General features: G+C 36.3%; 1 protein-coding gene across 2 annotated transcripts in view; it reads left to right on the top strand.

Moving 5' to 3' along the window:
• Positions 1–25,650, top strand: part of PLPP1 (phospholipid phosphatase 1) — a 120,511-nt gene that overhangs the window by 36,404 nt on the left and 58,457 nt on the right. The window contains exon 2 of one of the 2 annotated variants that reach the window (XM_082650027.1): positions 874–1,028. The exons of the other annotated variant lie outside the window; for it this stretch is intronic. Within the exon in view, the coding sequence (XP_082506153.1) occupies positions 874–1,028 (155 nt within the window). The remainder of the gene's footprint in view (positions 1–873; positions 1,029–25,650) is intronic. 2 annotated transcript variants of the gene reach the window in all.

Raw genomic sequence — 25,650 nt, 5'->3', positions numbered from 1 at the left:
CATGTACAATTTAGGCTCTTGAACTGAGTGCCCGTTTTACACTAATTGTCTCCTCTATGTTTGGCATACTCTAGTATCAAAGATATAGTAAGTAGATGCTTGACTGTTTGAATTGTATAAAACAAAGCCTAAAAGTGTGGTAAATTTAAACATACTAAGAAATTACTAATTTAAGTTATTTAACTTCTCTTTGGTCTTTCATTTTATTTGGGTGAAAAATTTCAAATGAACATTATTCCTGTATAACTTGTTAAAGTGATTTTGGAGCCTTACCAGGGCTAATAAAAACCATTTTTAATTTGTCTTTGGAAAACAAAGGACTTATTTCTGTTCTTATTATCAACTATACTTACAGTTTCTATTTTTTCTAACCCTATTAATTTAAATTTTAATATGAAACAAAATTTTGTATCTTTTCCCTCCTTGACTGCATTTGGCTGTTATGTATTATTGATTATTAAATGTATATACTGAGTTTTGCCTTTTTTTCTTAAACATATTTAATGTATTGAGCAATTCAGTTAAAAATGAATTACGAACAATATGTAAAATACAAAACCTTCCTGTTTTCTCAACTTTATTTTTTCACGGGCCAATGTTGCTGTCTTCCCTTGGGGTTTCCTTTATTGATTGTCCCTAAAATCAGAGGTCAAGGCAAGTAAGAGAATTTAAACTTGATAAAGGTGGGGCTGATGTGGACAAACTAATGATGCATGGTTTCCTCAGTCTTTACTCTTGGATGTAATGGAATAGTGATCCTTTTTCAGAAAGGACAAAATACAGTTGAGATTTGCATCCCATTTAGTAGAGTTTACTTCCTAATGAAGTGAATTGAATTTAACCATGTGTATCTTTTTTTCCCTTCCCTAACAGCTTCCATGCCTATGGCTGTTCTAAATTTGGGCCAAATATATCCATTTCAGAGAGGCTTTTTCTGTAAAGACAACAGCATCCAGTATCCGTACCATGACAGTACCGTCACAACCACTGTCCTCAACACAGTGGGGCTTGGTTTACCCATTTCCTCTGTAAGTAAATGAATAAGTAGGTAGTGATGGGTTTGTTGTGCTGGAGGTTTTATGAAGTGATCGAATTGGGGTGGGGGTAAATCCATAGTACTGTCGTCACCAGAGTTGGTGTGGTGAATGATTGCTTAAAGAATATAGCCACTGCTTCAGTCCAGGGCAGTGTTTCTCCAGTTAAAGGGAGATATTGCCCCAAATAACTTGATGTCATCATAAAGAATTATAGAATGATTATTTTAGAATGAAGAGTTCATTTAAGTAATTTTGGATCAACACTTTTCAGTAGACAAGTGAAGAAACTTAGGCCCAGATACTTGCTCAAGCCCAGTAAGCTATTTTATGGCAGAGCTGAAACTAAGATTATGCTTATTTTATCATGTTAAGTGGAAATTGAGGCCACAAAAACGGAGATAGATTTATTTGTTAAATTTGAGAATACAGTTCATCAGAAAGAATGTAAATACATATGCAAAAGAAGATCCTCAGAATATATCAAAACTATATCACTATTTTTCTTTCTTTTCTTTTTTTTTTTTTTTTTACGGTACGCGGGCATCCCACTGTTGTGGCCTCTCCCGTTGCGGAGCACAGGCTCCGGACGTGCAGGCTCAGTGGCCATGGCTCACGGGCCCAGCCGCTCCGCGGCATGTGGAATCTTCCTGGACCGGGGCACGAACCCGCGTCCCCTGCATCGGCAGGCGGACTCTCAACCACTGTGCCACCAGGGAAGCCCTATATCACTGTTTTTTTGTTTTTTTTTTTTTTTTTTGTGGTACGCGGGCCTCTCACTGTTGTGGCCTCTGCCGTTGCGGAGCACAGGCTCTGGACGCACAGGCTCAGCAGCCATGGCTCACGGGCCCAGCCGCTTCGCGGCATGTGGGATCTTCCCGGACCGGGGCACGAACCCGTGTCCCCTACATTGGCAGGCGGACTCTCAACCACTGCGCCACCAGGGAAGCCGTATCACTGTTTTTTAAGTTGTACTATTCATCAGTTTGTAGGTTAATATTGGGTTTTATTACTTTAAATAATTGGACAGTTTGCTTCTAGGTTAAATTTCACAAACTAGCTTAAGGTTGGCACTTGAGATATTGTGCTTACTTTCTCTATCCTTGGTTCGGATTCCTGCACCTTGCCCTGTGTCTCTCTGTGTGAGTTGGAAATGGATGAGAAGAAGCAGAATAAAGATTTACCTCCTTGAGTGTCTTGGGAGTCCAGCAGATCATGCCATACTTCTCTTTTGACAACTTGTCTCTCGTCAGTTGCCTTCCCCAGATAGTTGACTTACATTTTTTAAATTGTTTTAGCAAACAGAAGCCTTATTTCCACAGTAGGACAGACTGGCTTTTCTTTCCCTATTTTGCCCCCAAATTGGCTAAGAATAATAGCCTTGTTCTTTGGTTTTTCAGTTCATATCTGAGTTCAGTTCATATTTGCCTTTTTTGGCTAGCAAATTATTATTTTATTTTTTGGTGATGTATTTAGCACAGTATTCTGAAGGTGAAGGGGACTTGGATTTAGTTATGTTTCAAGATATATTAAATATTTCCACATGCAGTCTATGCATCCTAATTTGATTAAAGCCACTTTTATAGGAGTAAAACGGAAGGAAAATTTGGGGTTAGTTTAAGGAAATATTTACATTTTTCCTAAGATGTAAATTCCATGGTAATTGGTAACCTCTATTTTAGCCACCAGCCTTATGAAACAATGTGCAGGAAAGCATATAGATAGATGGAAGAACATTTATGTAAACATGCCTTAATGTGCAAAAAAACCTTTACTCTAAGTTCATTAAAAAATGTGTTATTTGAAATCCTGTTATGTCTCCATTGTATGAAGTGTTTACCTATTAAAATTTTCTTACTCTAGGATGTGGATTACTCCCTTTTTTTTTTTTTTTTGCGGTACGTGGGCCTCTCACTGTTGTGGACTCTCCCATTGCGGAGCACAGGCTCCGGACGCGCAGACTCAGTGGCCATGGCTCACGGGCCCAGCTGCTCCACGGCATGTGGGATATTCCCGGACCAGGGCACGAACCCGTGTCCCCTGCATCGGCAGGCGGACTCTCAACCACTGTGCCACCAGGGAAGCCCCTCCCATTTTTGATTGGGGATTTTAGGGACATCATTCTTGGTGATTATTGTAAAAAACACAGAAATGTCAATAGCCTTTTAAACCAAAATTTAGAGTAATGGACTTTGGATTATCCTTTTCAACTGTTGTGGTGTGTGTGAATGCAACAAAAAAAAACCCCAGGATTTTGTATTTCAGCACAAGTATTTTTCTAGCATTGATTATTATGTAGATTATTGCTACAAGTATTATTAGTGTGCTATATTAAGTAGATAATATTCACAGTTTTAAAGGATAAAATACAACTTGGAAGAAATATTTTCCCCTATTTTTGGTATTCTAATTGCTTTCTGATTACTTTTTTAAAATCACTTTTACTTCCTTTGTTAATGTTTGAGGAAAAAGACAATACAGGATAAGTTTTGGGGATTGAATTAATATATAATACTGCATCTCTAAAGTTTGAGATTCAGCAATATTTGGGAAGATGAGGGAGATCATTTACTGTGGTTATATGGATTTTCTCAAGTTCTTTGTTTTTGACATATAGTTTGAAAAATCATATTTCTTTAGGTGACTGTCCCAAAGGAGTTAAATGAGGCCCAGTTTTTTTTTTAATTTTTGAGTAGCTACTTAAATGGTAATAAAAAATTGCTATGAAGAAAAAAAAATGGATGGGTTAGTAATATGTTTATTTTTATAAGCTGTAAAGAAATATATAAGTAAAGTGTTATATATGGCAAAAGTGGCCATAAGAGTCCTGCACTGTAGGAGGACATTGGTGTTTGTTGGGTTTTATGGCATGACAAGTCTCTCATGCCACCCTTTCCTGTACTAGTCCAGAAAGCTGGTATCAGAATGGCCTATTGGCCACACTTGAATACTTTAACTCCTTTGTTTCCATGTTGACATAAGTGCCGTGCTGCCTTTTCCCAGTTTCCCCCCAATTGGGCAAGGCAATAAGCTTTGCTAGGGTAAGAATGGTCTGTTTTGCTCCACTTGTATCCTTAGTGTCAAGCACATTGCTTGGTATGTAACAGGTGTTTAATAAATATAGATAGAAAAATTTAATGAAAAAATACTAAATGTGAAATGGAATAAGATTGTCACTTATGTTTAATAATAATTACTACCATGAAAATTCAGCTTAACTCTTTGGAAATATATTGGATTTCCAAGCCATCTCTTAATATCAGATACCTCATTAAAATAGCTTTTCAGGAAAAAAATGGAACACTATCATACTGAATAGATATCCTGATTAGAGATATCTTAAAATATGGGGGAGCGTCTACTGGAATGAAAGAAATATGGTATTATGGAGCTTAATTTCTTAGGTGGGAAAAAAGTTTTATTTCCTTGTTTACTTATTCCGATGTGGAGCTGTATTTTTTGTCTACATTGTTGTGGAAAGTACTGCTTCAGTCAGTTCATATGAGCATTTATTCCAGCACCCTTTTTTTATATAATTGTCACAAAATGAAGTAGTACCAGATGCATCCTTAAGTAATTTGTTATAATGACAAACATTTTCTTTGTTTAAAACTGCTTTTTATACTACCGTTGGAAGAGGTGATGTATAGATTTGGTATATTAAGTATTTGTCGTACATCCACTTTACAGAACGCTTGAAAATATTTTGATAAATTTTAGTATATTGGATGAACCTAAAGGAAAGAAAAGTTATATAAATATTGAGTATATACTGCCAATAATGAAAACTAAAGCTCAGTTTCACATTAGCCAAGCTTACTGAATTCCACTGCTGGTTTCCTAAATGCTGTGGCTTTTTAAAGGATTCATAGGAAAAAATTTCTGCTCATAAAATCTTCTTCTTCTTTTAAAAAAATAAATTTATTTATTTATTTATGGCTGCGTTGGGTCTGTTGCACACAGGCTTCTCTAGTTGCAGCGAGTGGGAGCTACTCTTCATTGCAGTATGCACGCTTCTCATTGTGGTGGCTTCTCTTGTTGCGGAGCTCGGGCTCTAGGCAAGTGGGCTTCAGTAGTTGTGGTGCATGGGCTCAGTAGTTGTGGCTTGTGGGCTCTAGAGCGCAGGCTCAGTAGTTGTGGCGCATGGGCTTAGTTGCTTCGTGGCATGTGGGATCTTCCTGGACCAGGGCGCGAACCTGTGTCCCCTGCATTGTCAGGAGGATTCTTAACCACTGTGCCAGCAGGGAAGTCCCAAAATCTTCTTTTTAAAAGTAGTTTCAGGGAATGTTATGGAATGCCTTTGCTAAGGTTAAGTGGTCAAGAGCTGTTGCTTCACACACTGAGTACATCTCTATTAAATGACTAGACATTGTCTTTTAACTTTTCTACTGCATGTATCTTGACAAATCTGCAGGATTTAAGTGGGTTAAATGTTATTCCTGGATGGGAATTCTGATTTTTGAGAAGCCCTAAAATCTCTTTCTACTAAGTGAGCCTTATCAGTGAATTATATGTGATAAGAAGATAATTGAGGGCTTCCTTGGTGGGGTAGCAGTTAAGAATCTGCCTGCCAGTGCAGGGGACATGGGTTTGAGCCCTGGCCCGGGAAGATCCCACATGCTGCGGAGCAACTAAGCCCATGTGCCACAACTGCTGAGCCTGCACTCTAGAGCCTGCGAGCCGCAACTTCTGAGCCCATGTGCCACAACTACTGAGCCCATGTGCCACAACTAGTGAAGCCCACAGGCCTAGAGCCCGTGCTCTGCAACAAGAGAAGCCACGACAACGAGAAGCCCACGCACGACAACAAAGAGTAGCCCCCGCTCACCACAACTAGAGAAAACCTGTGCACAGCAACAAAGACCTAATACAGCCAAAAATAAAAACAAATAAATAAATTTATTAAAAAAAGAAGATAATTGAAATTAAAATGTTCATTTTGCCTCCCACCAGGAATTAAGTCCTTTTACAGAGCATCTAAACTTGCACTCAGAGTTACACGCCTACCCCTGCCACTTTTTCAAGCAGAAGTGACATAATTTTTTAATTTGTTAAATATTGAACTGGTAAAATGACCAAAAATATTTTTGATGGATGTGATAAGATTAATATGCAGTTATGTTAAAATATATGAGAAAGGTCAAATTTATCTTTTCATTAATTCCTTTTTATAAAATAGGCCAAATATATATATATATTTTTAAATAAACCTTTCATCTCTGAATACATGAAAATCCTAGCATGGTAATATCTGTGTTTTTCTGTTATGGACCAAAGAGTTTGAAGGCAGAGTATCTCAGTATAACTTATTTTGGGAATGTCATCTGTCATACTTTAGGTAAAAGTGAAGTGAAGGCATTTGTGTTAATATTTAATAAGTTTATTTTCCTCTTTCATAAATACTATTTTGAAAACTCTAGCTGGGGGTATTATATACTCTACTTTTTTAGGTCCTAATAAATTGGTTGAACTTGTGACATTGTTTCCTTGAACATTTTTTAATTAAAAATAAATTTGCAGCTTAGATTTGGCAGTGAATTGTTAGATAACAATGCCAGAAGCATGGTCCATGAGAGAAATAATTAATAAGTTGTACTTAATTAAAATTAAAAACTTCCGCTCTGTGTAAAGCTACACACTGGGGGAAAATATTTATAAAACACATATCTGATAAAGGACTTGTGTCCATAATATAGAAAGAACTCTTGAAACACAACAAAAAGCCCAATCAAAAAGTGGCAAAAAGGTCTGAATAGACACCTCAGTGAAGAAGATATACAAATGGAAAATAAGCATATGAAAAGATGCACCATATCATATTTCATTAGGGAATTATAAGTTAAAACAACAATGAGATTCCTCTACACATTTATTAGAATAGCTAAAACTTTTTTTTCTTCATGTTTTTTTTTTTTTTACATCTGTATTGGAGTATAATTGCTTTACAATGGTGTGTTAGTTTCTGCTTTATAACAAAGCGAATCAGTTATACATATACATATGTTCCCATATCTCTACTCTCTTGTGTGTCCCTCCCTCCCACCCTCCCTATCCCACCCCTCTAGTTGGTCACAAAGCACTGAGCTGATCTCCCTGTGTTGTGCGGCTGCTTCCCACTAGCTATCTATTTTACGTTTGGTAGTGTATATATGTCCATGCCACTCTCTCACTTTGTCACAGCTTACCCTTCCCCCTCCCCATATCCTCAAGTCCATTCTCTAGTAGGTCTGTGTCTTTATGCCTGTCTTACCCCTAGGTTCTTCATGACATTTTTTTCCCTTAAATTCCATATATATGTGTTAGCATACGGTATTTGTCTTTTTCTTTCTGACTTACTTCACTCTGTATGACAGACTCTAGGTCCATCCACCTTATTAGAAGTAGCTCAATTTTGTTTCTTTGTATGGCTGAGTAATATTCCATTGTATATATGTGCCACATCTTTATCCATTCATCCGATGATGGACACTTAGGTTGTTTCCATCTCCTGGCTATTGTAAATAGAGCTGCAATGAACATTTTGGTACATGACTCTTTTTGAATTATGGTTTTCTCAGGGTATATGCCCAGTAGTGGGATTGCTGGGTCATATGGTAGTTCTATTTGTAGTTTCTTAAGGAACCTCCATACTGTTCTCCATAGTGGCTGAACCAATTCACATTCCCACCAGCAGTGCAAGAGTGTTCCCTTTTCTCCACACCCTCTCCAGCACTTATTGTTTCTAGATTTTTTGATCATGGCCATTCTGACTGGTGTGAGATGATATCTCATTGTAGTTTTGATTTGCATTTCTCTAGTGTTTAATGATGTTGAGCATTCTTTCATTTATTTGTTGGCAGTCTGTATATCTTCTTTGGAGGAATGTCTATTTAGGTCTTCTGCCCATTTTTGGATTGGGTTGTTTGTTTTTTTGTTATTGAGCTGCATGAGCTGCTTGTATATTTTGGAGATTAATCCTTTGTCAGTTGCTTCATTTGCAAATATTTTCTTCCATTCTGAGGGTTGTCTTTTGGTCTTGTTTATGTTTTCCTTTGCTGTGCAAAAGCTTTGAAGTTTCATTAGGTCCCATTTGTTTATTTCCATTTCTCTAGGAGGTGGGTCAAAAAGGATCTTGCTGTGATTTATGTCATAGAGTGTTCTGCCTATGTTTTCCTCTAAGAGTTTGATAGTTTCTGGCCTTACATTTAGGTTTTTAACCCATTTTGAGCTTATTTTTGTGTATGGTGTTAGGGAGTGATCTAATCTCATATTTTTACATGTACCTGTCCAGTTTTCCCAGCACCACTTATTGAAGAGGCTGTCCTTTCTCCACTGTACATTCCTGCCTCTTTTATGAAAGATAAGGTGACCATATGTGTGTGGATTTATCTCTGGGCTTTCTATCCTGTTCCATTGATCTATCTTTCTGTTTTTGTGCCAGTACCATACTGTCTTGATTACTGTAGCTTTGTAGTATAGTCTGAAGTCAGGGAGCCTGAATCCTCCAGCTCTGTTTTTCGTTCTCAAGATTGCTTTGGTTCTTTGGGGTCTTTTGTGTTTCCATACAAATTGTGAAATTTTTGTTCTAGTTCTGTGAAAAATGCCATTGGTAGTTTGATAGGGATTGCATTGAATCTGTAGATTGCTTTGGGTAGTAGAGTCATTTTCACAATGTTGATTTTTCCAATCCAAGAAAATGGTATATCTCTCCATCTATTTGTATCATCTTTAATTTCTTTCATCAGTGTCTTATAATTTTCTGCATATAGGTCTTTTGTCTCCTTAGGTAGGTTTATTCCTAGATATTTTATTCCTTTTGTTGCAGTGGTAAATGGGAGTGTTTTCTTGATTTCACTTTCAGATTTTTCATCATTAGTATATAGGAATTCCAGAGATTTCTGTGCATTAATTTTGTATTCTGCTAGTTTACCAAATTCATTGATTAGCTCTAGTAGTTTTCTGGTAGCATCTTTAGGATTCTCTGTGTATAGTATGTCATCTGCAAACAGTGACAGCTTTACTACTTCTTTTCTGATTTGGATTCCTTTTATTTCCTTTTCTTCTCTGATTGCTGTGGGTAAAACTTCCAAAACTATGTTGAATAAGAGTGGTGAGAGTGGGCAACCTTGTCGTGTTCCTGATCTTAGTGGAAATGGTTTCAGTTTTTCACCTTTGAGGATGATGCAGGCTGTGGGTTTGTCAAATATGGCCTTTATTATGTTGAGGTAAGTTCCCTCTATGCTTACTTTCTGCAGGGTTTTTATCATAAATGGGTGTTGAATTTTGTCGAAAGCTTTCTCTGCATCTATTGAGATGATCATATGGTTTTCCTCCTTCAATTTGTTAATATGGTGTATCACGTTGAATGATTTGCATATATTGAAGAATCCTTGCATTCCTGGAATAAACCCCGCTTGATCATGGTGTATGATCCTTTTAATGTGCTGTTGGATTCTGTTTGCTAGTATTTTGTTGAGGATTTTCCCCTCTATGTTCATCAGTGATATTGGCCTGTAGTTTCTTTGTAACATCCTTGTCTGGTTTTGGTATCAGGGTGATGGTGGCCTCGTAGAATGAGTTTGGGAGTGTTCCTCCCTCTGCTATATTTTGGAAGAGTTTGAGAAGGATAGGTGTTAGCTCTTCTCTAAATGTTTGATAGAATTCTCTTGTGAATCCATCTGGTCCTGGGCTTTTGTTTGTTGGAAGATTTTTAATCACAGTTTCAATTTCAGTGCTTGTGATTGGTCTGCTCATATTTTCTGTTTCTTCCTGATTCAGTCTTGGCAGGTTGTTCATTTCTAAGAGTTTGTCCATTTCTTCCAGGTGTTCCATTTTATTGGCATAGAGTTGCTTGTAGTAATCTCTCATGATCTTTTGTATTTCTGCAGTGTCAGTTGTTACTTCTCCTTTTTCATTTCTAATTCTATTGATTTGAGTCTTCTCACTCTTTTTCTTGATGCGTCTGGCTAATGGTTTATCTATTTTGTTTATCTTCTCAAAGAACCAGCTTTTAGTTTTATTGATCTTTGCTCTTGTTTCTTTCATTTCTTTTTCATTTATTTCTGATCTGATCTTTATGATTTCTTTCCTTCTGCTAACTTTGGGGTTTTCTTGTTCTTCTTTCTCTAATTGCTTTAGGTGCAAGGTTAGGTTGTTTATTCGAGATGTTTCCTGTTTCTTAAGGTAGGATTTTATTGCTATAAACTTCCCTCTTAGAACTGCTTTTGCTGCATCCCATAGGTTTTGGGTCATTGTGTCTCCATTGTCATTTGTTTCTAGGTATTTTTTGATTCCTCTATGATTTCTTCAGTGATCACTTCGTTATTAAGTAGTGTATTGTTTAACCTCCATGTGTTTGTATTTTTTTCAGATCTTTTCCTGTAATTGATATGTAGTCTCATAGCGTTGTGGTTGGAAAAGATAGTTGATACAATTTCAATTTTCTTAAATTTACCAAGGCTTGATTTGTGACCCAAGATATGATCTATCCTGGAGAATGTTCCATGAGCACTTGAGAAAAATGTGTATTCTGTTGTTTTTGGATGGAGTGTCCTATAAATATCAATTAAGTCCGTCTTGTTTAATGTATCATTTAAAGCTTGTGTTTCCTTATTTAATTTCATTTTGTATGATCTGTCCATTGGTGAAAGTGGGGTGTTAAAGTCCCCTACTATGAATGTGTTACTGTCGATTTCCCCTTTTATGGCTGTTAGTATTTGCCTTATGTATTGAGGTGCTCCTATGTTGGGTGCATATATATTTATAATTGTTATATCTTCTTCTTGGATTGATCCCTTGATCATTATGTAGTGTCCTTCCTTGTCTCTTGTAACATTCTTTATTTTAACGTCTATTTTATTTGATATGAGTATTGCTACTCCAGCTTTCTTTTGATTTCCATTTGCATGGAATATCTTTTTCCATCCCCTCACTTTCAGTCTGTATGTGTCTCTAGGTCTGAAGTGGGTCTCTTGTAGACAGCATATATATAGGTCTTGTTTTTGTATCCAGAATGGCTAAAATTTGAAACACTGACAACACCAAATGCTGTGAGGATGTGGAGCGACAGAAGTTCTCAGTCATTGCTGGTGGGAATGGAAAATGGTAAAGCCTCTTTGTAATACTGGCAGTTTTTTACAAAACTAAACATAGTCTTACCATAGGACCTAGCATTGGAGCTCCTAGGTATTTACCCAAATGAGTTGAAAACTTATGTCCACATAAAAACCAGCACATGATGTTTATAGCGGCTTTATTCATAATTGCCAAAGCTTGGAAGCGACTGAGATGTCCTTCAGTAGGTGAATGGATAAGCTCTGGTACATCCATACAATGGAATATTATTCAGCTAAAAATAAATCAGCTATCTAGCCATAAAAACACATGGAAGAACCTTAAGCACATATTACTAAATGAAAGAAGCCAATCTGAAAAGACTACCTAGTGTATGATTACAGCCGTATGACATTCTGGAAAAGGCAACAGTATGGAGATAGTAAAAAGATCAGTGGTTACTAGGGGTTGGAGGACAGAGGAGGAATGAACAGTTGGGGTACAGAGGATTTTTAGGGAAGTGAAACTATTCTGTATGATATGGTAATGATGGATGCATGACATTATGTATTTGTCAAAACCTATAGAACTGTACAACATGAAGAATAGCCCTTAATGTAAACTATGGAGTTAATAATAATGTATCAATATTGGTTCATCAGTTATAACAAATATACCATACCAATGAAAATTGTTCGTGATAGAGGAAATTAAGGGTGGTATTTATGGAGAGGGAGTGTATCTTTTACTCTCTGCTCAGTTTTTTTAATAAACCTAAAATTACTTTAAGAAATAAAGTGTATTAATGTTAAAAATTTTGAAAAGAAAAAAAATTTGCTCACAAAGTCTGGTGAGATGTCAGTGCTCTTTGTCTAAATAATATTAGTAATGATGATTATCCTCATAGTGAATAATTTATACATTCATTGCTAGGAATAGGATTATTTGATTAGATGTAAAGAGTAAAATTTCAGGGCTTTGCTTCATATAATTTATCAATTTGTTAACTCATTTTATGAGAGTATTTGTTTTGCCTTGAGATCATTGGTTCTTGCCAAAGGAAAAGTGCAAAATTGGTTGATAGTTAAGTAAATAAAATACTTTTAACTTATAAGACTTAATATCTAGTGAAGACTTAAATTTAGAAAACATGATAGTACTTAAAAATTCAGCGCAAGCTTTCAGTTTTTATAATGAAAAAAAAAACAGGCAACTGAAATCTTGTTATAGTCCTATAATTAAGAAAATATATGTGTGGGATATATTTAGTTCATTTTATGTAAGGGACCATTACCATTTCAAGTTTTATTATGTAGTAGATCTATATAATACATTACAAATTTTTTGGCTTTCTGAAAAATAATAGGTTGAGTTTAGCATCTTTTAACAGTGAAGATTTTATCTAAGTACAGGTTCACAGCCCATTACCCGGAACTCTTGGAGCCAGAACTTTCTGAATTTTTGAAAGGTTATATGATTCATACACCTTATGTAATGCCCTCAGCAGGGTCTAGGACAGTACCTTATAATCAAACACACTAATTTTTATGTAGTGAAATAAGACTAGTAAAAATAAGTGGGGTAGATAAAGGCTGGGGGTCATTCCTTCATTTGTTCAGATTAAGTTTTGCCATTAGATAAGTTCAGGTTAGGCTTTGGTGCCAAATGTCATGAAAGAACTAGGATTTTGAGGGCTTTGGGTTTTAGAATAAGGGATTATGGGCCTTTTAATGAAAGCTGATTTAAAATTATTTATTTCTTAGTCATGTTATGTGGTTACTTTAAACAAATATTTGAAAATCCTAAGTTTAGTTTTGGTTGAGAAGCAGGACCTATGGTTAAAAGTGTAGGCTTAGAACTGTTTATGTGAAACGAACTCATTTGTGATTGGAGTGCAGGGTTAGTGATGTAAGCCATAAAAGATGAACACGTCCAATGCAGTACAGTGATTTTTGAATATTACCTTATTCAGTCACTGTGAAGTATGAGCAAAAATATTATCCTGTAAAGAACATTTTGGTGTTTCCCTGTAGCTACAAATAGCTTATATTTCATATCTGGCTTTAATATTCTACTCTAGCCAAATTATTGTGGGCTCCTTCTTTAAATAAGAATTTTAAAAGGGTCTCCACCATTTCTGTCAATTATCTTTAAGCTTCCATATTTAGAATGAGAACGAGATAGCATTCTAAAAATGGCAGTTTACTGCTTTATCATGAACCTGTGTTTCTAACACGACAAGAAATGAAATTCTGTTTATTTGTAGAAAGAAAAATTTTTGTGTTTTTACACCTGTTTTTGGACTACGAACAGTCAACACCAGTTCAGAGTGTGGTTCAGAAAGGTAACCTTCTTTCAGACGGCAGGCCACAGTTGCTGCATCTCTGGCATCAGGGTAGGTAACAGCAGTGAGGAATCTTTTTAATCAGACTTTCCAAAGGCTGTCTTGGCTTAGAGGGCTGGGTGAGTGTGAGAGGAGGTTAGATTTGGGATCTTGTTAAATCTAGGGAAATATAAGCAGAGGTCACTGGCAGGACAATAAGAGTGGGGAGAATGGTCTAGTGATTCACTGATTTTCTCGGTAGAATATGTGGGATTGTATATGTTTTCAATCGAATATATTCTTATACTTGAGTATTAATCTTCTGATACACTTAAAGGCATCCTTTTAGAAGCTATCAAAATTTGAGAGAAAAAATGAAATTTCTGACAAGTTAATTTCTCTGTAACTTGGGGGAGTATGCCCTGTGTAATTTTAGCAGCAGATTTCCTGTTTCCAATGTGGAGAGTAACTGCTTTGTGGGACCCAGTAAGAAAAATCACTGGACAAGGAGATGGAAAGAGCAACTGCAAAGGCACCCATTTTGTTTACTGTAAAATTTTGTTTACTCTCTAAGAAAAGATTATAATTGGGTACTCATTGGTTTAGAATTTTTGCATATATGATAAATGGAAGGCTGTGTTTGTTCTATCATTTATTGAGTGTCTTTGTGTCTGAGGTGCTTCTGTGTTATAGATTCTTTCCTCATAACAACTCTCTGAGGTTGGCAGGTATTTCTCTTTTATAGCTACTAAGAGGCCAAGTTGGGATTTTAACCCCACCAAGTCTGCATCCTCTGTTGTTCACATTCTTTTTGACAGTCGCTTATTGTTTTCAGTGTGGTGTGGGTCTATTTTGATGGAAAGTAGGTAAATGCAGTAAACTCTTTTGTTTTGGTTTTCTTTTATCAGTTAAAAGTTGTGAATATGAGTCTAGGTGGTGAAGATTAGATTAGAGAAGAGTGGTGGGAAACTTGGGTTAGTGTGATAGCAGCCACCAAAGCATGTAGTGGAGCTTATCTGTCTAGGTTGACTTTATCACCTAGAAGAATTTCTGAATCATGATCTAGACTCATTGAGGGAAAATCTGAATTTGAATCTTGTTTCTTAGCTCTACTCCTGAAATTCAGTATGACATTATGCAATGTTCTGTTCATATATATTTCTTTAACTATAAAAAGGATGCTTTTTGGTTTATCAGAAAGCCATGAGAAGAGGGTTTGTTTCATTGATGCCAACACCTAACCTATCTCAAAGTCTGTCCTTGTTCTTTTTTTTTTTGCGGTACGCGGGCCTCTCACTGTTGTGGCCTCTCCAGTTGCGGAGCACAGGCTCCGGACATGCAGGCTCAGCGGCCATGGCTCACGGGCCTAGCCACTCCGCGGCATGTGGGATCTTCCCGGACCGGGGCACGAACCGGTGTCCCCTGCATTGGCAGGCGGACTCTCAACCACTGCGCCACCAGGGAAGCCCTGTCCTTGTTCTTAAGAAGAGAGTTCACTGATTTAACTCCCAGTATAGTAAACCACTTTGGTATTATACTTTGGAGAAAGGCACTGCCAGTTATCCATCATTTATGCAGGAGTCTAATGCTTTGCTTGTACTTCTTTCCCTGATCTTTTCTCATTGTCTATCTTTACTGCTCATTTTGGGCTTAAATATGCTTTTCTCTGGACCTTAAAGCAACTCTAGAAGAGTGCATGGTCGTTTATTGTACTTGATATACTTCAGTAGCTTCCTTGGGAATTTTTTAAGAATAAACTGCTCTTCCCCCTCCAATTTAATAAGAAATTTTCAGTTCCCTTAACTTTTCTACCTCAGAGATCCTGTCCTTTGTCTGCCTCAGCCATTTACCTCCCATGTCATATCCTAGTTGATGCCATTTCTAATAACTTAAACCCCTCCATAATCTGAATTTTAAGCATTCTACTCTATAATCACCACCTTTATGCAAATAGTTCCTGTCAATCACCAGCAATTTCCAAGTTGTTAAATCCAGTGCTCTTCTGAATCTCTCAGCACCATAATAAAACATTTAGAAATGTTTTATTTTGAAAAAATTGTAGACTCATAGAAGTTGAAAAAATAGTTCAGAGTTCCCATGTACCCATCACACAGCTCCCCCCAAAGATGACATCTTATGTAACGATGGTTAAATCATCAGTACTGTTAACCAGAATACAGACCTTATTCAGATATCACCAGTTTTTACATGCACTGTCTTTGTGTATGTGTATAATTCTGTGAAATTTATCACTTGTATAGATTTGCGTAACCATTACCACAGTCAGGGTTCAGAATTGTTCATCACCTCATGAAAACTCCCTCCTACCATCTCTCTGTGTCACATCCTCCCCCAATCCCTAACCCTTGGCAACCACTAACCTACTCTCTACTATACCTACTATAATTCTATCAAGTATGTTATATAAATGGATTCATACAGTATTTATCCTTTTTAAATTGACTTTTTTTCCCCTTGGAGTTATACCCTTGAGATCTATCCAAGTTGTTGAGTGCATCAATGATGTGTTGGTTTTTTTCTTTTCTATTGAGTAGTGTTCTGATACATGGATGTATCACAGCTTACTTATGTTTGTCTGTGAAGGACATGTAGGTTATTTCCAGTTTTTGACTATTACAAATAAAACTCTATGAACGTGTGTCTACAGGTTTTTGGGTGAATACAAGTTTTAATTTTTCCAGGGTAGATAGCCAGTAATAGGATTTCTAGGTCTTTTGGTAAATGTATGTTTAAATTTATAAGAAACTGCCAAACTGTTTTCCAGAGTGGTTGAACCATTTTGTATTCTCACCAGCAGTATATAATGTTCTGCATCTTCACCAGCACTAGTATTGTCAGTATTTTTTATTTTTACCATCTGTAAGTGTGTAGTAGTATCTCATTAGGGTTTTCATTTTCTTTTCTCTAATGGCTACTGATGTTGAACATCTTTTCATGTGCTTGCTTGCTATCCATGCATACCTCTTTGGTGAAGTGTATGTTCAAGTCTTTGCTCATTTTCAGATTAGATTTTTTGAAACTGTGTAGTTTAGGGAGATCTTCATATATTCTGGTATAGAAAGTCTTTTGTTGAATATGAGATTTGCAAGTATTTTTTTTTTACCAGTCTGTAGCTTATCTTTTCATTTTCTTGAAAGTATCTTTTGAGAGCACACGTTTTTGGTTTTGATGAATCAAGTTTATGAATATACATTTTTGTCTTTTATAGACTCTGCTTTTGGTGTTATGTCTAAGAATTCTTCACCTAACCCTATTACAAAGACTTTTTTCTATATTTTCTTCGAAGAGTTTTATAATTTTCTGTGTTCTGCTTATCTCTGTGATCCATTTTGTGTTGAATTTTGCATGACGGGTGAGGTTTAGGTCAAGGTTCATCTTTTTTTTGTGTGTGTATGGGTGACCAATTGTTCCAACATCATTTGCTAAAACGACTCTTCTTTCTCCATTGAGTTGCTTTTGTACCTTTGTAAAAAATAAAAAAATAAAAAAAATTAGTTCGCTGTCCTCTTGTGGGTCTATTTCTGACTCTGTTCTTGCTTCATTGATACACTATATGTCTTTCCTTCCTCTTATACCACAGTCTTGATTACTGTAGTTATATATTGGTGGTAAGAAAAGATATACTGAGTAGCTTAAAATCAAATGGGAAAAAATAAAATATAGTACATTTTTCTTAAAAAAAATTCAGGAAGTATTATTCTTCCAAGTTTATTATTCTTTTTCAAATTTGCTTTAGCTGTGTAGTTCCCTTGCTTTCCCACATAAATTTTAGAATCAATCTATCTATGAAAAAATCTGGCTGGAATTTTGATAAGAATTGCATTAAAAGCTGTAGATCAATTTGGGCAGAATTGACATCTTTACTTTGTTAAATATTCCAGTCCATGAAGATGATATGTCTTTTCATTTATTTAGGTCTTTGATTTTTTTCACCACTGTTTTGTAGTTTTCAGCATACAGATCCTATATTTTATTAGGTTTATACCTAAATATTGCAGTTTTCTAAACTATTATAAATGGTATTATGTTTTTAATTTTGGTTTCCAATTGTTCATTGCTACTATATAGAAGTATGATTGATTTTTATGGGTTGACCTTATATCCTATGATCTTGCTACACACACTTATTAGTTCTAGGAGTTTGGGGATAGATTTCTTGGGGTTTTCTATACTCTCCTGGTTTTAATTCTACTTTAGTGGCTGCTTTTTCTCATTCTACTTTGCAACTTCCTTCTCTTCTTCCTGACCTTTTAGTTTTGCAGTTCTCCGGGTATCAGTCCTTGGGTCCTCTTTTCTCCTCTATACTCATTCCTTGGTGATCTCATCCAGTTTCATGGCTCAAATACCACCTCTATGTTAAATTTATATCTTCAGTCTGGACCTTTCCCCCAGTGAACCTTACATCCAGCTGCCTCCCTGACATCTCTACTAATAGGCAACTCAAACTTGATGCATCCAAGTATGAACTCTTGGATTTATTCCTTGCTCCCCCTATTCAGTCTCTAGTCTTCCTCATCTCAGTTAATCCAACTTTAAACTTTTGGTCTCCCAAATGGAAACTCTTAGGATCATTATTGACTCCTCATTTCTCACACTCATATCCAGTCCATCTATCAGTAAATACCGTTGATGCTACTTTCAAAATAAATCCAGAATTTGACCACGGTAATAAGACCCGTGCCATTACCTGCAGTCCCTTCCCAACTCAAGCCTGTGCCTTGTACAGAGCAGTAGGAACTCAGTTAATTGTTAAATAATTGAATTGAATAATTGCTTCTTTATTAGAGAAATCTCTGAGATCTTTCTCTAGTTGAATTATAATGTCCCTTAATGTTGAGAGAAATAACAATTATTTTTACATCTTCCTTAAGTTTCCTGCATTCTTAAGACTCTGATTATGGATTCTTAAGACTGTGATTACGGATGCCACTCTCTCCTGGGCACCTGATATGTTTTATATACATATAATGGAATACTATTCTGCAATAAAAAGGAACAAAATACCAATCTATGCTACACCATGGATGAAACTTAAAACAAAAATTTTTCCTGGAGGCATTTGTGTAGTTTTCACTGGAAGAGTTCCCTTAACGTGTAAAAAAGTTTTTAACCATAGTTTCTCAGTTTTGCTGGACACTCCATCACCAATCTTTCTAAAACAGTTGTTAGCATTTATATTATGGTTTCAAGGTCCTTATTATTTGTGTAAGAGGAAGTTGAAGAAGATGTTGTGCGACCATGATCTTATGTTGTCTTTTCCTGTCTCTGGTAAAAGGATGGAGAAGTGTTCTGGTGTGTTTAGTTTGTGGAAGCAATGAGTTATATATCACTTATTCTCTTTTGAACCATTATAAATATTCACTTGTAGAAGGTGGAAAGCTATATTTATTTATGGGTGAGTATGAGTTTACTATGCGTAGAATCTGATTCTTAAATGGGGTAATATGACTAGCCACATGGGCATATTAAAAAGCAAAATGTGGGAATGTAAAGTGGTGCAGCTATTTTAGAAAAACAGTTTGGCAGTTTCTTAAAAAGTTAAACTCCACTCCTAGGAGTCTACTCATTTGAAATGAAAATAATGTCCACACAAAGACTTGTACATGAATGTTTATAGTGATATTAGTCATAATAGACAAAAACTGGAAACAACCCAAGTATTCATTAACTGGTGACTGGATAAACCAAATGTAACATATACATACAATATGATACTATTTAGCAATAAAAAGGAACAAATGCATGCTACAACATGGATGAACCTCAGAAATATTATGCTAAGTGATATAAGCCACTTACAAAATACCACATATTGTATGACTCCATTTTTATGAAATGTGCAGAAAAGGCAAATCTATGTAGATACAGAAAACATACGAGTGGTTGCCTGGGGTTGATGGTGGGAACAAAGGTTGAATGCAGATGGGCTCATGGGAATTTTTTGGGTAAGGAAAATGTTCTAAAACTGGATTGTGGTAGTGGTTGCACAACTCTCTACATTTACCAAAGTCATTGAATTATGTATTTAGAGTGGATAAATTTTTTGGTTTGTAAATTATACCGCAATGAAGTTGTTTTAAAGAAGGAAATGAAAATGAATTTTGTAAACTGAAGTATTGAGAGAAACATTGTATGACAAATGCAGTCATTTGATAAATGATGAAAAAGGATTGTTTTAGAAATGTAATCTTTCAGGTAAAAGGAAAAGGGTATTTGATTTGAATAGATGAAAGAGTAAATGGAACCCTTCACTTTTGCCCTAAAATCTATAGTAAATGTCAAAGATAGCATCAGATATCTTTAAAATTTTGCATTTCTGTAACATTTGTATATTGTGGCTGGTAGAATAAATTGGTGGTGTAAAAAAACTTTACTGAAACAGTTTGTCAGGGACCTTAACATTTATATCCTTTGCTATAATTCCACATAAAAAATATATTCTAAGGAAATAATTAGAAATGGAAACAAGGATTGGTAGTTAGAAATGTTCATTATAGCATTATAGAGGGTAATCAAACAATAATAACCTACATGGTCTCAAAGTAGGGGGAATGATTATAATTGTTTTAGTTATGGCTCTGTTGGTTGCAAGGAGGAGAATCCCTTTCTAACTAGCTTAAATGAAATTGGGTTTTGTTGAAAGGATACAAGGTACTTTAACAACCCCCCAAACAGCAAGATCAGTGCAGCCCTTTGGTAGCAGGGAACCAAAGCTGCTTTCATCTTTTCTCACTTTTGGGTCAGACTAGTCACTTCAGTTTTCTTTGCAGACCTGCTTTATATATCCTCAGCCTCTTCTCCTGCCAGTCTTCTAGTGCATTGATCAGTGCTGTTTACCAGCTCTGACTGAGTCAGTCTTTGTTCTAGTTCCAAAATTTCCAGAGCAGGACTCTGGACTAGCTCATCTTTTCCAGCGCTAAGTGGGTCAGTGAACAACTGGTGATTTGGTCTTCCTCTCCATCCTTCTTTGGGGGGTCTACATTCAGGTTTAGTTATTTAGTGAAAATGAAATGGCATTGGGTAATGACTTTGATGTAATACATCTCATGAGTTTATATGAGAGATTGCAAATATTAGTATTAATTTAAAACATTTCTAGGGCCTTCTGTGATACAATCTCTTCACTTAAACTCTCAGAAGGATAGTGTGCATTTGTGGTAGATTAATGCTTATTTTCTTATCATTTCTTACTAAAACCTCTGTGGTCTGGTTTCCACTCCTTCTTTATTGAAACCACTTTTGCTAAGTATGGCAATTGAAAACCCATTGGACACTGTGGACCAATCACCACCTCCTGAAATGCTGTCTTTGGACTTGGCCTCAATGATGCCGCTTTCTCCTGACCTTCCCTCAGCCCACCAAGTCTGCTGCCTCAGTGGATCCTCTTGCTGTGCTCATCCCTTTAATATTGCTATTGCCCCATGCCTCGCCTTTCATTTCTTTTCACTTCTGCAATTTCTTTTACCACTGTGACTTCAGGGATGCTTTATATCCCCAAATTCTGTCTCTATACCAGACCCCCTCTACTGATATTCTGACTCTGATAACCAGCACCTTTTTGAATATCACCACTTAGAGCCTCACCAGTTTGTGTTCTTTTGAAACTTCATAGCTCTTTGTATCTCTGTTTATTCTCTGCTGTAATTATGTACTGTGCCTTATTCAACTTTGTATTCTTTGTATCATTTCACAGAATTCCTTGCACAATGGATTCACTCAATATTTGCTCACTTGAATATTCCTGTTTTTAAAAATAGACTAATTATACTTGTTTGTGATTTTGTTTCCCACAAATTTTTTTTCTAAATCTAAGAGTAATTTCTTTTGTGATCCAAGGGAAAAAAACAACTTAACTGTTAATGGGTATGCTTAAGAACATTTTAAAATATATTTGGGTCTATTAATAAAAATTTTTATTGAGAATAAGGATAGAAAGCCTACTGAGTTTTGGACACTAATCATATGTGGATTTAATTTCTTTACTACATACCTTTTCTTACTCCAAAAGAAAGAAATGCTAATTGAAAAATTCAACCAAATTGGAAATATGCATTGTAGACACTGAAAGTTTCCATTTTTATATATAGAGTTCTTACAAGTAAAATGAATTCTAGAAGTGGAGGTTCTTTGTAAATACAAAATAAATTTGATCATTGAGTTAGAGTTGAAGGCTGAGCGTTTAGTTATTGCAAAGGGCTGGCGACAATTAAAATTATAGATCTGAGTATTCACCTCCACAGTGTGTACTGTTAAGTGCAAAAGGTTTGTGCTGCAACTGTGGTATTTGTATTAAAGGTTTGGGCATTTCACCCCTTCTTCTGTATGCAGACAATTTGGTGAATCAGAGGATAGTCTGAATTCAGATATGAGAGGTAGTATAAGGGTCAGTTAGCAAAGTCAGCTCTAGTTTAATTTCTTTTTTTTTAATGTTGCATTTACTAGAAATATAGCTTTGGGAAACTTGTAAACATCTTAAAGACTTAAAAAAAAAACCCAATAACCATTTGCCTTTTTAATTTGCATCTTCACTAGATAAATGGTACATGAAGCAAGAATAAATTAAATTCTAATTACTCCATTTGCTAATAGAGAGCCTTAAGGGAAAAAGCCCTCAAATTCATAGTGAAAATGAAGTGTAAGGATTTTTTCTGACTTTCATTTACTTCCCTTTCTCTTCTCCTTCCCACCTAGTGTAATAAAATTGGCTAAGGCAATACTTTACTTTTAACATGAACCTGCAGGCTAAGAGTTATTAGATTTATTTATCTTGTTTTATTTTATTGGTAAGAGATACCTTTCCTATAGCACCGTTTTTCATTCTCTGAAATTCTCAGGTTCTAGCCACAGTATAAACCTGTTCTTTAATAAATATTATGTTGGGTAGATATTTATTTATTGTTGTTTGAGGTGAAAGTGTTTGTGCTCAAATGTTTATTTTTATCTTTTTAAAATAAATTTATTTTATTTTTGGCTGCGTTGGGTCTTTGTTGCTGCACATGGGCTTTGTGGTGAGCAGGGGCTACTCTTTGTTGTGGTGCATGGACTTCTCATTGCGGTGGCTTCTTGTTGCGGACCATGGGCTCTAGGTGTGTGGGCTTCAGTAGCTGTGGCATGTGGGCTCAGTAGTTGTGGCTTGCGGGCTCTAGAGTGCAGGTGCAATAGTTATGGCACACGGGATTAGTTGCTCCGTGACATGTGGGATCTTCCTAGACCAGAGCTCGAACCTGTGTTCCCTGCATTGGCAGGTGTTTTCTTAACCACTGTTAGGAAGCCCAGTGCTCAAATGTTTTAAAATATTACTGGAAACTTGAAATTTATCTCCTTGTATGTAGATACTAACATTGTAGCTGACTAACTTATTCATTCCTGTTGAAAGATTAAGAATGCTACTCTTTGTTTTCTTCATTTATTTTATTTTTTAATGATTACCACAGTAGGTTTAGTGAATGTCCATCATCTCATACAGACACAACATTAAAGAAATAGAAAAAAAATTTTTTCGCTTGTGTTGAGAACTTTTAGGATGAACTGTTAACAATTTATAACATAGAGCAGTGTTAATTATCTTTATCATGTTGCACATTACATCGCTAGTACTTATTTATCTTTTTTTTAACATCTTTATTGGAGTATACTTGCTTTACAATGTGTTAGTTTCTGCTGTATAACAAAGTGAATCACCTATTTGCATACATATATCCCCATATCCCCTCCCTCTTGCATCTCCCTCCCACCTTCCCTATCCCACCCCTCTAGGCGGTCACAAAGCACAGAGCTGAGCTCCCTGTTCTATGCAGCTGCTTCCCATTAGCTATCTATTTTATTTATTTATTTATTTATTTTTTAACATCTTTGCTGGAGTATAATTGCTTTACAATGGTGTGTTAGTTTCTGCTGTATAACAAAGTGAATCAGCTATACCTATACATATATCCCCATATCCGCTCCTTCTTGCGTCTCCCTCCCACCCTCGCTAGCCCACCCTTCTAGGTGGTCACACTTATTTATCTTATAAATGGAGGTTTGTGCTTTTTGACTATCTTCATCTAATTCCCCTTCCCCCAACCAATGCCTCTGATAGCTACAAATCTGATCTCTTTCTCTGTGAGTTTGTTAGTTTGTTTTTGAAGTATAATTGACCTATAACATTAGGTTAGTTTCTGGTATACAACATAGTGATTTGATATTTCTGTACATTTCAAAATGATCACCATGATAAATCTAGTTGTCATCCATTACCATACAAAGATAGAACATAATTATTAACTATATTCCCCACACTGTACATTTCATACCTGTGACTCATATATTTTGTAACTGAAAGTTTGTACATCTTAATCTCCTTCACCTGTTTCTCTCCTTGCCCCAACCCCTTCGCTTCTGTGAACCACCTGTTTGTTCTCTGTATCTATGGCTTTGGTTATGTTTGTTCACTTGTTTTGTTTTTTAGGTTCCACATATGAGATCATATGTCTTTCTCTGTTTGACTTACTTCACTTAGCATAATTCCCTCTAGGTCCATCCATGTTGTCGCTTATGGCAAGATTTCATTCTTTTTTATGGCTGAGTAATATTCCATTGTATATATACAGCACATCTCTTTTATCCATTCATCTTTTTTTTTTTTTTTTTTTGGCACGCGGGCCTCTCACTGCTGTGGCCTCTCCCGTTGCGGAGCACAGGCTCCAGATGCGCAGGCCCAGCGGCCATGGCTCATGGGCCCAGCTGCTCCGTGGCGTGTGGGATCCTCCCGGACCAGGGCACGAACCTGTGTCCCCTGCATCAGCAGGTGGACTCTCAACTGCACCACCATGGAAGCCCCCACCCTTCATTTTTACTCCTCCCTCCCCCAACCCCCGTTTACTGTTTGTGATGTCATATTTTACATCCTTTTGTTTTGTGTATTGCTTTGCTTATTTTGGATATAGATGACTTTACTACTTTTGTCTTTTAACCTTCCTACTAGTTTTATATGTGGTTGATCTACTACCTTTATTATATATTTGCCTTTACCAATGAGATTTTTCCTTTCATAGTTTTCCTATTTATAATTATGGCTTTTTCTTTTCCACTTAGAACGTCCCTTTAACATTTCTTGTAAAGCTGGTTTCCTGGTGTTGAACTCTTCTGTTTTTTTTTTTTTAACATCTTTCTTGGAATATAATTGCTTTACAATGTTGTGTTAGTTTCTGCAGTATAACAAAGTGAATCAGCTATACGTATACATATATGACCATATCCCCTCCCTCTTGCGTCTCCCTCCCACTCTCTCTATCCTTCCCCTCTAGGTGGTCACAAAGCATGGAGCTGATCTCCCTGTGCTATGCAGCTGCTTCCCACTAGCTATCTGTTTTACATTTGGTAGTGTATATATGTCCATGCCACTCTCTCACTTCATCCCAGCATACCCTTCCCCCTCCCTGGGTCCTCAAGTCCATTCTCTACGTCTGCGTCTTTATTCCTGTCCAGCCCCTAGGTTCTTCAGAACCATTTTTTTTGTTGTTGTAGAATCCATATATATGTGTTAGCATATGGTATTTGTTTTTCTCTTTCTGACTTACTTCACTCTGTATGACAGTCTCTAGGTCCATCCACCTTACTACAAATAACTCAATTTCATTTCTTTTTATGGCTGAGTAATTCGCCATAGTATATATGTGCAACATTTTCTTTATCCATTCATCTGTCAGTGAACACTTAGGTTGCTTCCATGTCCTAGGTATTCTAAATAGTGCTGCAGTGACCATTGTGGTTCATTACTCTTTTTGAATTATGCTTTTCTCAGGGTATTTGCCCAGTAGTGGGATTGCTGGGTCATATGGTAGTTCTATTTTTAGTTTTTTAAGGAACTTCCATACTGTTCTCCATAGGGGCTGTATCAATTTACATTCCCACCAACAGTATGAGAGGGTTCCCTTTTTTCCACACCCTCTCCAGCATTCATTGTTTGTAGATTTTTGATGATGGCCATTCTGACTGGTGTGAGGTGATACCTCATTGTAGTTTTGATTTGCATTTCTCTAATGATTAGTGATATTGAGCATCCTTTCATGTGTTTGTTGGCAATCTGTATATTTAGGTCCTCTGCCCATTGTTGGATTGGGTTGTTTGTTTTTTTGATATTGAGCTGCATGAGCTGCTTGTACATTTTGGAGATTAAGCCTTTGTCAGTTGCTTCATTTGCAAATATTTTCTCCCATTCTGAAGGTTGTCTTTTCATCTTGTTTAAGGTTTCCTTTG

The sequence above is a fragment of the Grampus griseus genome (assembly GCF_964374135.1).
Source record: "Grampus griseus genome assembly, chromosome: 3".
In the NCBI taxonomy this organism is placed as follows: Eukaryota; Metazoa; Chordata; class Mammalia; order Artiodactyla; family Delphinidae; genus Grampus; species Grampus griseus.
This window is presented reverse-complemented; position numbering and strand designations above follow the sequence as displayed.